This window comes from Salvelinus namaycush, chromosome 23 (genome assembly GCF_016432855.1).
Source record: "Salvelinus namaycush isolate Seneca chromosome 23, SaNama_1.0, whole genome shotgun sequence".
Lineage (NCBI taxonomy): Eukaryota > Metazoa > Chordata > Actinopteri > Salmoniformes > Salmonidae > Salvelinus > Salvelinus namaycush.
In genome coordinates this window covers 42,032,094-42,044,922 of record NC_052329.1, presented here as the reverse complement: position 1 = coordinate 42,044,922, position 12,829 = coordinate 42,032,094, and the positions used below count along the sequence as shown (strand labels likewise).

Below are 12,829 nucleotides of genomic sequence, written 5' to 3'. Positions count from 1 at the left end.
CCAAGTTAAACAATTTAAAAGGCAATGCTACCAAATACTAAGTGTGTGTATGTAAACTTCTGACCCACTGGGAATGTGATGAAAGAAATAAAAGCTGAAATAAATCACTCTCTACTTTTATTCTGACATTTCACATTCTTAAAACAAAGTGGTGATCCTAACTGACCTAAGACTTTTACTAGGATTAAATGTCAGGAATTGTGAAAAACTGAGTTTAACGGTATTTGGCTAAGGTGTATGTAAACTTCCCCGACTTCAACTGTAGCTACACAAGGAAATTAGCTTGAGGAAGAAAAATAGAAGCTTAAAGATTGTAAGATTTATGCAATTTTGCTAAAAACTCAAGTTCAAATGAATTATTTGAAGCGATAATAACTGATGTTTATTTAAAGCATTTTTTTAGTTTCATGTATGACCTCCAATGAGTTGAAATATAATTGCAAACCAATGATTTTAATATTATGTGAGGGAGATTTACAAGTCTTTGCTGTCATTGTGTTGAGTGGTCAAATCAATGTCTTGGAAAGCCATTCAGCATTCAAACATCTCAATACCAGATACCGGAAACAAACAGATACAGAATAACATAAATGCCAACTTCTTTACATACTTAAAGTGAAAGATAAAACAAGACAAGCGCTTGAATGAAAATGAAAAAGTAATTCACCTCTAATTTGCATTTGAATGTGTTATTGTGTTTCACAGTTCCTTCAGAATTTGGATGGACATGATCAGAACAAGTTGTTTCCTTCAAAGCACAGTTCTGTCAATGAATCGTGTAGGCTATACAAGTGGTACATTCTGATTACTATAAAGAATCAATAACCTAATCTTTAAAATCAGGAAAGTAAACAAAAAACTGTAGATGTATGAGATAGTCGACAGAAAATCAGCCATTTGGCACTAACCCATTTCTCCCCTCCAATACTAAAATATGCATCTGAGTATTTATACTGTATCTACAAAGGTAAGTATACAAGTATTTGTGTACATAAATATGTGCAAAATAATATTGCAAAATCTTATTCTTTAAAAATGTTAAGTAGTAATGGACATTAAAGCTCATATTTTTGGCATATGCCATTGGAAAAATATACATTTTTAGGAAAACAAGAAATGAAATAGAATATGAAAGACATTTATCAAATAAAATAATAGCCCTTTGAATAAGCGTCTCAAACAATATACTAACTACAACTCAAAGATGAGAAAAATAACAATGCTGATTAAATATATTAATGTGGAATCTCCAATAGAAATATTGCATAAAACAATTATCCTAATTAATACCATACTATAGCAGTCAACCCATGATTAATATACATCAAAACTATAAAGCTTTGGCAGTGCTAAAACTTTATAAAGCAGTGCCATACACATGCATAGAGACATTTTGGTTTGTGGTAGTGAAAAAGAGGGCCTAAATCATTGAGAAAAGCAACAATGCAACAGTGAGTGTAGAGGTAGAAGTGTGGGCATAAGATTGACAGAAAATACATTCTGGAATTGAATTTGATCAGAAAATCACCATCCAAAAAGCATGTTAATATTGTGCCCCTTTCCAATATTACTGTAATAGTTTACAGCACAGAGTTTACACATATTGCATATATTTAACATGGCAACACTGATCCTTTAAATCAACAATATGACGTGACCAGAAGCTACGTTGTAACCGAAGATTTTAGAGTATGAGTGGCTGAACACCTCAACACCCACACGTTTCAGGCTACCTGCATTGTTGGTGTTCTGTGCAGATTTTCAGATCGTTAAATCTTATTGATGAGGTTTAATTATAACCATTTACTCTGGCAAAACCTGTCTAACATCGACAGAACCCAATCAATATGACTTGTGGATCATGAAATAATCAATAGGATGGCAGTGCAGCTCTCGGATCACCTTTAACTATTCAAATGTGCACAACACTAACACTGGATCAGCTTCTGAGGTCTGAGTTCAATTTGATGATAGGAATTACTGGTGATTTGCCCCATGGGAAACAGAATACGACCCGGGTGTTACTCCACCGGGTTAATGGGAATCTGAATGGAGGGTCTGACAAAGTACTAGTGATATATCTTGTGTCCTTGGCTGAGCTCGAATCAGAATCATACATGAGCCTGAACACAGTTTTTGAAGTGTCTGCACCAAATCTCAACACAACCTCACACTGTGAATCATTTTTGCTTTTTCTCACAGTGCATTAACTACACGATGATTTAGTGGATATAACAATTTTATGAGTAACTGCAAACGAGAAGAAAATAAATAACGATAGTACCTAAAGTTTCAGCAGAACCATGTTCGTAGAAACTACATCTAATAGGAATACAACAAAATGAAGATGAACAATTTATGACATAGAAACTAAACCCTAGCTAGCCTGTTTAAAAGCAATGCATTTGGAACCTGGGCAACAAAAGCAGTATAGTTCTTGTATGCAAGAAGTTGTCTGATTGAATTATCTTTTAAAAAGCACAAGAATAACCATTTAATAATAGCAATTAAAGTGCTCATTCTTTTTGGAAATTCTTCCTGATCTGCGTGGATTGCATTTGATTCTGTTTTCACTGGACATGCAAGACCGGAGAAAGTACTTGTCAGGACTGGTCTTTTGCTTGTCTTCTTGTTGCTGTTCTCTGTCAAACTGTCTTTGAAGATTCAACGCTAGCTCTCTGTCCTCTCTCTCTTGCTGTACCTGTTGAATGTACAGTTCAGCCTGCGCACATTCTATATTGAAACCATCTTGGCTCTGGGATCTTGGCCTCTTGAGTCCAGACTCTGTCTCTTCCAGGTGTTTGGTCTTCTGGCTCCTCTTCTTGCCCCTCCTTGAGGTAGGTTGGTTCTGGGCACAGTTTCTATTATCAAACTCTTTTCTCTGATCCTGTGAGTCCTTTGATTTAAGTTTGCAACTCCTAACACCGGCATTTATATCGTGTGGTACTAAGGTTGGATTTTGATGAATTGAAGTTGGTCCACAATGTGATTCAGGTACCACCACAGACTCAAAAGAAACCCCACATTCTCGAACAGTCTCCTCACTGGTTAAGGCTACAAATGGAGTATGAAACTTTGTGAATTGTTTTTGATGGAAGGCTGTCTCTCCAATGGCCTGATCAAATATCAGTCTTCGTTTATTATGTACACAAGTTTTTTCATTCTCTTGCCCAGAGGAATCAGTCTTGGCACACATAACCAAGTGTTCTTTTCCCTTATTTGCTGCTGGAGCGCAGCTACAGGGCTTGCCGTCCTTCTCCTCTATGGGGCTTGGTTTGAAGACAAGGTCCTCGTTCATGGGGTTGGTCAAGGTGCCCTTCGAGGTCACTTTGACAGACTGACGGTCCACCTCTATCTGCTTCCATTTCTGGAGGATAGTAGGGCTCGCTTCGTAGCTGGTGGGCCTCTCCAGGCTGCGGAATAAGTTCCGGGGGGTGGACTTCACAATTGTGGGTTCCATCACTCGCCCGTCGGGTAGTCGCTTTGGTGGGGTGCACGGCGAACACACTATTGGCTTGAAGTGATTCAGCTCCTCAGAAATACTGTCATTGCTCTCAGGGCTAATGGACCTCTCCTGTTTCGACTGGGGGACCATAAAAGGTGTTGATGACGCCATGATGACGCCTCGCCAGCTATGCCTCTTGTCTTGGACAATGATGGGTGCCGAAAGAGATCGGCTGTTCTCAGAGGACAGAAGGATTCCTGCATTGTAGCTGTGAGCAATACTTGCCTGTACAGAGACAACAAACCAACAAAAAAAGGAAGATCAATGTTTTAAAGGTCATGAACAGTCAGAATCATATTTTTCTTGAAATTTGATATTTGGATGGAACCAGATGAAAGTATTATGACCTAAGCATGAAAATTTACTGTTGCTTCTACATTGATCAAGTTTGATCTTAAAGTTACTGGTCCCCTCCCCCATCTCAAACACTTAGATTCAAGAGGGGGGATTATTAAAGGGATATGGTGACATCACTAATGTTCCCTTAAATTTTAGGTCTTGTGAGCGTAAACTTGAACGTTGTGAGAATTTTGTGAAGCTTCCGGCTTGCGTTTACAGTGAACACTAAGGCTGTACAACCTTACAGTTTTAGACAGTAGCCAAAAGGCTATTTGAGCATAATGTAGACCTACCAACAAAACCAATGGAGCAAATTCCATAACATTTTCACATGGAAATAGCTTTTATTTCTATGATATAGCCTACGCAGTATGTGGTGTTCAATGCAGGCCTATATTGCATGAGACTTTAAAAAACGTTTTTACATTATGAAAGGCTTGACATTAATTACTTTTTACTTAGTCTGTAACACCACGGGCCAAATAGGTGACTGTAAATTGCATTGTATTGTATGATGCAAGAAACCACTTTACAACATAATACAGAGAATTAGACAATGTAGACTACGCCACTGCCTATTGGCTTATTTGCATATTCAAGCCGGTCTCAAAATACAACACTGCCCATTTAATTAAGACATAAGCTTTTTACCAGACTCGCTTTTCAAAGACAGCTTGAAATGTAACCAACAGGTTTTATGCTCTTGTAGGAAGCAGTAACTCCCCATTGCTGACCTATACTAATCTATAACTGGGCTAATAACTCGCAAAAAATATCAACAAATGTTCACATGCATAACTTTGATCTGAAAACCCCATTAATTCATTTGCAGGTGATTTAAAGACCCCTCATGGGCTACACGCCTGAATTATACTCCTTTGCACTCTGGCTATCCCTACAACAAAATCAGACTCAATCTTGTAAAGTTAGATTTGTTTTGGTTTGTTGCATTGAAAAGGGACTGATATAATGTTGATTCGATCCCAGAAAAACTTGAATCTATATTGTGCAAACTAATGGGGTGAACTCAGTTAAGTTCAATCTCTTGTGCCTCTGCGCGGCCTGGCATTTCTTCTGCCCATCAGTCCTGGAGGTGCGCGGCCTTGCACAGGCACAGCTTAGAGGGAACATTAACCCGAACTCTCATTTTAATGCACCAATGGTAACATGATATTCTCTTACCTAATTTAAATTAGTAGCGCCTTGTAACCAACAGCGGAGAAGGTGTGTTTGCAGAAGGCCGTGGTTTGTATACAATGCCGTCAGAAAGTTTTCATACTCCTGGACTTATAACACATTTTGTTGTGTTACAGCCTGAATTCAAAATTGATTTAATAGATATAATTTCTCACCCATCTACACACAATACCCTAACAAAGTGAAATTTTAGCAATTTTATTGAAAATGAAATACATGACCAAAAGTATGTGGACACCTGCTCGTCGAACATCTCATTCCAAAGTCATGGGCATTAATATGGAGTTGGTCACCCCTTTGTTGCTTTAACAGCCTCCACTCTTCTGGGAAGGCTTTCCACTAGATGCTGGAACATTGCTGCGGGGACTTGCTTCCATTCAGCCACTAGAGCATTAGTGAGGTGGGGCACTGATGTTGGGCGATTAGGCCTGGCTCGCAGTCAGCATTCCAATTCATCCCAAAGGTGTTCGATGGGGTTGATGTCAGAGCTCTGTGCAAGCCAGTCAAGATCTTCCACACAGATCTCGACAAACCATTTCTGTATGGACCTCGCTCCGTGCATGGGGAAATTGTCATGCTAAAACAGGAAAGGGCCTTCCCCAAACTGTTGCCAGAAAGTTGGAAGCACAGAATCATCTAGAATGTCATTGTATGCTGTAATGTTAAGATTTCCTTTCACTGGAACTAAGGGGACTAGCCCGAACCATGAAAAACAGCCCCAGACCATTATTCCTCCTCCATCAAACTTTACAGTTGGCACTATGCACTGGGGCAGGTAGCGTTCTCCTGGCATCCGCCTAACCCAGATTCGTCCGTCGGACTGCCAGAGGGTGAAGGGTGATTCATCACTCCAGAGAATGCGTTTCCACTGCTCCAGAGTCCAATGGCGGCAAGTTTTACACCACTCCAGCTGGCGCTTGGCAATGCACATGGTTTTCTTAGGTTTGTGTGCGGCTGCTAGGCCATGGAAACCTGTTTCATGAAGCTCCCAATGAACAGTTCTTGTGCTGACGTTGCGTTCAGAGGCAGTTTGGAACTCAGTAGTGAGTGTTGCAACCGAGGAAAGACGATTTCTACCCACTATGCGCTTCAGCACTCGGCGGTCCTGTTCTGTGAGCTTGTATGGCCTACCACTTCACTGTTGTTGCTCCTAGACATTTACACTTCAAAATAACCGCACTAACAGTTGACTGGGGCAGCTCTAGCAGGGCAGAAATTTGACAAATTGACTTGTTGGAAAGATGGCATGCTATGCCATGTTGAAAGTCACTGAGCTCTTCAGTAAGGCCATTCTGCTGCCAATGTTTGTCTATGGAGATCGCATGGCGGTGTGCTTGATTTGAAACACCTGTCAGCAATGGGTGTGGCTGAAATAGCCGAATCCACTAATTTAAAGGGGTGTCCATATACACTATACAGTTGAAGTCGGAAGTTTACATACACCTTAGCCAAATACATTTAAACTCAGTTTTTCACAATTCCTGACATTTAATCCTAGTAAAAATTCCGTTTTAGGTCAGTTAGGAACACCACTTTGTTTTAAGAATGTGAAATGTCAGAATAATAGTTGAGATAATGATTTATTTCAGCTTGCATTTCTTTCATCACATTCCCAGTGGGTCAGAAGTTTACATACACACACTTAGTATTTGGTAGCATTGCCTTTAAATTGTTTAACTTGGTTCAAACGTTTCGTGTAGCCTAAGTTGGGTGAATTTTGGCCCTTTCCTCCTGACACAGCTGGTGTAACTCAGTCAGGTTTATAGGCCTCCTTGCTCGCACACACCTTTTCAGTTCTGCCCACAAATGTTCTATAGGATCGAGGTCAGGGCTTTGTGATGGCCACTCCAGTACCTTGACTTTGTTGTCCTTAAGCCATTTTGCGACAACTTTGGAAGTATGCTTGTTCATTGTTCATTTGGAAGACCCATTTGCAACCAAGCTTTAACTTCCTGACTGATGTCTTGAGATGTTGCTTCAATAGATCTCCATAATTTTCCTACCTCATGATGCCATCTATTTTGTGAAGTGCACCAGTCCCTCCTGCAGCAAAGGACCCCCACAACATGATGCTGCCACCCCAGTGGTTCACGGTTGGGATGGTGTTCTTCAGCTTGCAAGCATCCCCCTTTTTTCTCCAAACATAACGATGGTCATTATGACTAAAGTTCTATTTTTGTTTCATCAGACCAGAGGACATTTCTCCTAAAAGTACGATCTTTGTCCCCATGTGCAGTTGCAAACCGTAGTCTGGCTTTTTTATGGCGGTTTTGGAGCAGTGGCTTCTTCCTTGCTGAGCGGCCTTTCAGGTTATGTCGATATAGGACTCGTTTTACTGCGGATATAGATACTTTTGCACCTGTTTCCTCCAGCATCTTCACAAGGTCCTTTGCTGTTGTTCTGGGATTGATTTGCACTTTTAGCTCCAAAGTACGTTCTCTAGGAGACAGAACACGTCTCCTTCCTGAACGGTATGACAGCTGTGTGGTCCCATGGTGTTTATACTTGCGTACTGTTGTTTGTACAGATGAACGTGGTACCCTCAGGCATTTGGAAATTGCTCCCAAGGATGAACCAGACTTGTGGAGGTCTACAATTTGTTTTCTGAGGTCTTGGCTGATTTCTTTTGATTTTCCCATGATGTCAAGCAAAGACGCACTGAGTTTGAAGGTAGGCCTTGAAATACATCCACAGGTAAACCTCAAATTGACTCAAATGATGTCAATTAGCCTATCAGAAGCTTCTAAAGCCATGACATCATTTTCTGGAATTTCCCAAGCTGTTTAAAGGCACAGTCAACTTAGTGTATGTAATCTTCTGACCCACTGGAATTGTGATACAGTGAATTATAAGTGAAATAATCTGTCTGTAAACAATTGTTGAAAAAATTACTTGTGTCATGCACAAAGTAGATGTCCTAACCGACTTGACAAAACTATAGTTTGTTAACAAGAAATTTGTGGAGTGGTTGAAAAACGAGTTTTAATGACTCCAACCTAAGTGTATGTAAACTTACGACTTCAACTGTATATACAAAAGTATCTAATTTACAGTATTAATTTAAGTATTCATACCCCTGAGTCAATGCATGTTAGAATCACCGTCGGCAGCTATTATAGTTGTGAGTCTTTCTGGGTAAGTCTAAGAGCTCTGCTCACCTGGATTGTACAATATTTGCACATTATTATTTTTAAATTCTTCAAAATCTGTCAAGTTGGTTGTTGATCATTGCTAGACAGCCATTTTCAAGTCTTGCCACAGATTTTCAAGCCGATTTAAGTCAAAAATGTAACTAATCCCATCAGGAACATTCAATGTCGTGTTGGTAAGCAACTCCAGTAAATATTTGGCCTTGTTTTTTAGGTTATTGTCCTGATGAAAGGTTTTCGTCTGTGCTTAGCTCTATTCTGTTTCCTTTTATCCTAAAAAAAAAGACCTATTCTTTGCCGATGACAAGCATACCGATAACATGATGCAGCTACCACCATGTTTAAAAATATGAAGAGTGGCACTAAGTGATGTGTTGTTTTGGATTTGCCCCAAACATAACACTTTGTATTCAGGACAAAAAGTTAATTTCTTTGTCGCATTTTTTTAACTTTAGTGCCTTATTGCAAACAGGATGTATGTTTTGGAATATTTTTATTCTGCACAGGCTTCCTTTTTTCCACTCTGTCATCCATCCTCAGTTTTCTCCTATCACAGCCATTAAACTGTAATTGTTTTTAAGTCACCATTGGCCTCATGATGAAATCCCTGAGCGGTTTCCTTCCTCTCCGGCAACTGAGTTAGGAAGGGCGCCTGTATCTTTGTAGTGCCTGAGTGTATAAATACACCATCCAAATTGTAAATAATAACTTCACCATGCTCAAAGGGATATTCAATGTCCGCTTTTATTTTTTATACCCATCTACCAATAGGAGCCCTTCTTTGCAAGGCATTGGAAAACGTCCCTTGTCTTTGTGGTTAAATCTGTGTTTGAAATTCACTGCTCGACTGAGGGACCAGTCACTGCTCGACTGTGGGGTACAGAGATGAGGTAGCCATTCAAAACTGGACAGAGTCCATTGCAACTTATGTGACTTGTTAAGCAAATGTTTACTCCTGAACTTATTTAGGCTTGCCATAACAAAGGGGTTGAATAGTTATTGACTAATTTTAAAGGAAAGAGATGGGAGAACCTTCCAGAAGGACAACCATCTCCACAGAGGAACTCTGGCGCTCGGTCAGTGACCATCGGGTTCTTGGTCACCTCACTGACCAAGGCCCTTCTCCCCCGATTGCTCAGTTTGGCCGGACGGCCAGCTCTAGGAAGGGTCTTGGTGGTTCCAAATTTCTTCCATTTAAGAATGATGGAGGCCACTGTGTTCTTGGGGACCTTCAATGCTGCAGAATTTTTTTGGTACCCTTCCCCAGATCTGTGCCTCGACACAATTCTGTCTCGGAGCTCTACGGACAATTCCTTTGGCCTCATGGCTTGGTTTTTGCTCTGACATGCACTGTCAACTGTGGGACTTTATATAGACATGTGTGTGCCTTTCCAAATCATGTCCAATCAATTGAATTTTCCACAGGTGGACTCCAATCAAGTTGTAGAAACATCTGAAGGATGATCAATGGAAACAGGATGCACCGGAGCTCAATTTCGAGGATCATAGCAAAGGGTCTGAATACTTATGTAAATAAGGTATTTCTGTTTTTGTAATAAATGTGCAAAAAAATCTAAACCTGCTTTTGCTTTGTCATTATGGGGTATTGTGTGTAGATTGATGAGTTTTATTTATTTAATACATTTTAGAATAAGGCTGTAACGTAACAAAATGTGGAAAAAGTCAAGGGGTCTGAATACTTTCCAAATGCACTGTATGTCTCCCCTTTCATCTGTGTCTGGTGTTAGCTAGTTACTGGCTAGCTAGGTCTTTAGCAAGCATGAAACAGAACGGGGAGGGGGTCGTTCAAAACTATGATGCCGTTGTCATGTAAACACATCCGTTAGTGTGGCTGTGAACCGAATCAAGAGCGACATGCCAATTTCAATGTTGTTTGAGTTCCTTTGTGTAACACCAAATTTGTTTGAGAAGATTTTACTGCAATACTGCATCCAAGTTTCTTGACCTCGGTGTTTCAAAGAGCTATCAGTCAAGGGGAGCTTGTGAATATAAGCTCCCCGACCACTCAGCCTCTTTTCAAACGTCCTGGTTGTTAGCCACGGGAGAAAAATAATTCTACAATTTTGAGCATTTCTATCCCCTTTACATGGGAATCATAATTAAAAGCACAGCATCATACCTTGTCCAGTCCAGGAAGATGAGTAGATACCCTCATTTTTCGTCTTCCCTCTTCTGGATCAGTACAGCTCTGGCTTCTCTGCACCACATTGGTATGTAGACCACTGAGGGAAAAGGGGACTGAGTAAATAACTGAATTAAAAACACTAAAAAACATTAAAAGGCAACATCAATTGTTCTGTGGCTTTGAAAATGTATGTGTGCAAAGAATCAATACTGCAGCATTAAGTTTTAAAAATTGCAACATGATTATTCATTACTGTTATATGAGGACATTATTACAGTTACAAGCAGCCCTAAATGTCAAATGTAACACAAACGCTGAGATCTTTGTTCTTCTAACAAACGCAGACACATTTCTGGTTCTCTTCCCAATGGGTTCTTCATTCTCCGAGTCTGACAGCAACCCATAGAACTGGAAGAGAGGGTTGTATATCTCAGCATCATGTTTACACTTATTCATCAGTGTGTTGGCATAGCATTCTGAGCAACAATCCATTCACAATCTATTCAACAATCTATTCACAAGAGGGTTACAAGATAAAACTTACAGGATCTTGAAAGTGCTTGAGAGTTCCACATCCCTCTCTGTGGTGGACTTTCCTCCTCCCCTCTTCTTTCTCTTCATTGATTGGTACCTGAAAAAAACAAATAAATTCTTACTGATAGTAACTCAACCCAAGGGATCATTCACATAACCCGTGATTGTTTAAAATCAATGTGTTGTGTGCCAATCTACAACAGTGGAATTTGTGATAGGAATAAAATGATGACATCAATATATTCTTTCTCTAATCCAAGTCTCAAACACATAGGTCTCTCCTTTTGAGGGGTTAATGGGTATTGTATAATGTTAAAAAAAATATGCACTACGGGACACAAAACCTCTATTGTATTTAAATAATCAACAGTTGTTATAATAACCCATATTACAATGTTACCTTCACTTTTTGCTTTCCATACTCCAGTCGGATCTCTCCAGATTTGGATACCTGAGCAGGCGAGCGGAAAATGTCTGAGGAAAAAAAATAGGTAAATTATCAAAATCGCTCAAAAAGATTCTGAAAACAAGAGCTGGGTCAAAAAGGTTTGGGAACCACTGTATAGAACATGTATACACAAATATATATATATAACATATTACATTTAAAAACACCCCAGACAGTACAGATGGCGTCAATAGAGTAGCACCTCCCACAAAAAGCGCCACAAGTCTGGGCAAGTCACAGTGAAACTCTCTATGCCCAGACAAGTCCGGTATATCAAAACTGACTGGTCTGGTTCTTAAGCCTTGTACAAGTGCCTATTGGTTACATGGAATGGCCATCAAAGGCGCGTATGGGAGAACGCACAGCACCGAGTTAAATAGAATTTGTTACAATGTAACAGAACCGTTCTAATTCCAAATAATATCGTTGTAACAACAAAGTAACACACTATGTGTAAATGTGAAAAAGACCAACATGAAACTGTATGCACTGCAGTGGTGTTGCCAACATGGAATGACCGCACCACTGTCAGTTACAATGTTTGCCGCGAATAAAAACGATAAGCCTATATGCTTTCCTACTTTGTGTTCATGGTCATAACCTATACTTGGAAACAAATTAAGAGGACTGAACAAAATCCTTACGACATACACAAATGTATGTACCCTAACCCAATACAACCCCAAACAGCCTAAAACGGAATTGTAATAACTGTTGTTATCAAAAAAGCATACCTTCTCCACCAGTCTCACAGTCCCTCTGCTCCATTCTCATCTCGCATCGTTGTGGGTAACTCTGTCGAACCATTTCCCAGAGTTCGATGTTAACTAGGCTTTTCTCCCGGGACTGTTTACGGGCCCAGCTGGATACTCGCAGCCGGCAGAGGGGACAGCACAGACTGGTGAATTCAACTGTCCGCTTGAAACAGTGCAGACACACCGAGTGGCTACATGGCATAGTTACGGGCTCTAATAAAATTTCCGAACAAACCGGACACCTTGCCTCCTCCAAGGTCAGCAGCTGTGAATGTGTCCGAGTTTTCAGCATATCGGCGGGCCTGGCTTTGCATTTGTGCCCCAATCCACTGGTGGATCTGACGGACCCTGTCGCCGCCATTTTCATTGGTCTCTCCCTACCAAAGATGGTGGATAAATGAAGAGAGGTTACTCAGGCCGTTTACCATTGAAAACAATGATCACTTCTGGTCTGCTTAAGGGGGTGGTTCCATAGACACCAGTCCGATAGCAGCTGGTTCTGGTCTAATTAGTTCATTGAGCCATGCACAGACCTTTTGGGAGAATGTACTCGATCTAAAAAATAAAAAACAAAGGGCAACCCAATTAGCCCTACCGCGATCACGGACTTGTTGAGCAATTATTACAAGAAGAGGAGAAAGCAGCACAAACTGATGAGTAAAGTACTGGAATAAATGCTGCACTTATTAACAATGATCAACACAATTCCAGCCAAAATAGAAGCGTGTAAGAAATACTGTAGCCTATCATTACTAT

At 40.2% G+C, this 12,829-nt stretch overlaps 1 protein-coding gene across 1 annotated transcript; it reads right to left on the bottom strand.

Moving 5' to 3' along the window:
* Positions 1-231: 231 nt before the first annotated feature.
* On the bottom strand, positions 232-12,438 carry rnf169 (ring finger protein 169). The gene is made up of 6 exons (XM_038961645.1): positions 12,053-12,438; positions 11,271-11,344; positions 10,881-10,967; positions 10,650-10,744; positions 10,331-10,433; positions 232-3,730 (listed from the first exon to the last, which is right to left on the bottom strand). The coding sequence occupies exons 1-6, from the start codon at positions 12,432-12,434 to the stop codon at positions 2,495-2,497; spliced, it is 1,977 nt and encodes a 658-aa protein (XP_038817573.1). The 5' UTR covers positions 12,435-12,438; the 3' UTR covers positions 232-2,494.
* Between the last annotated feature and the right edge of the window lie 391 nt (positions 12,439-12,829).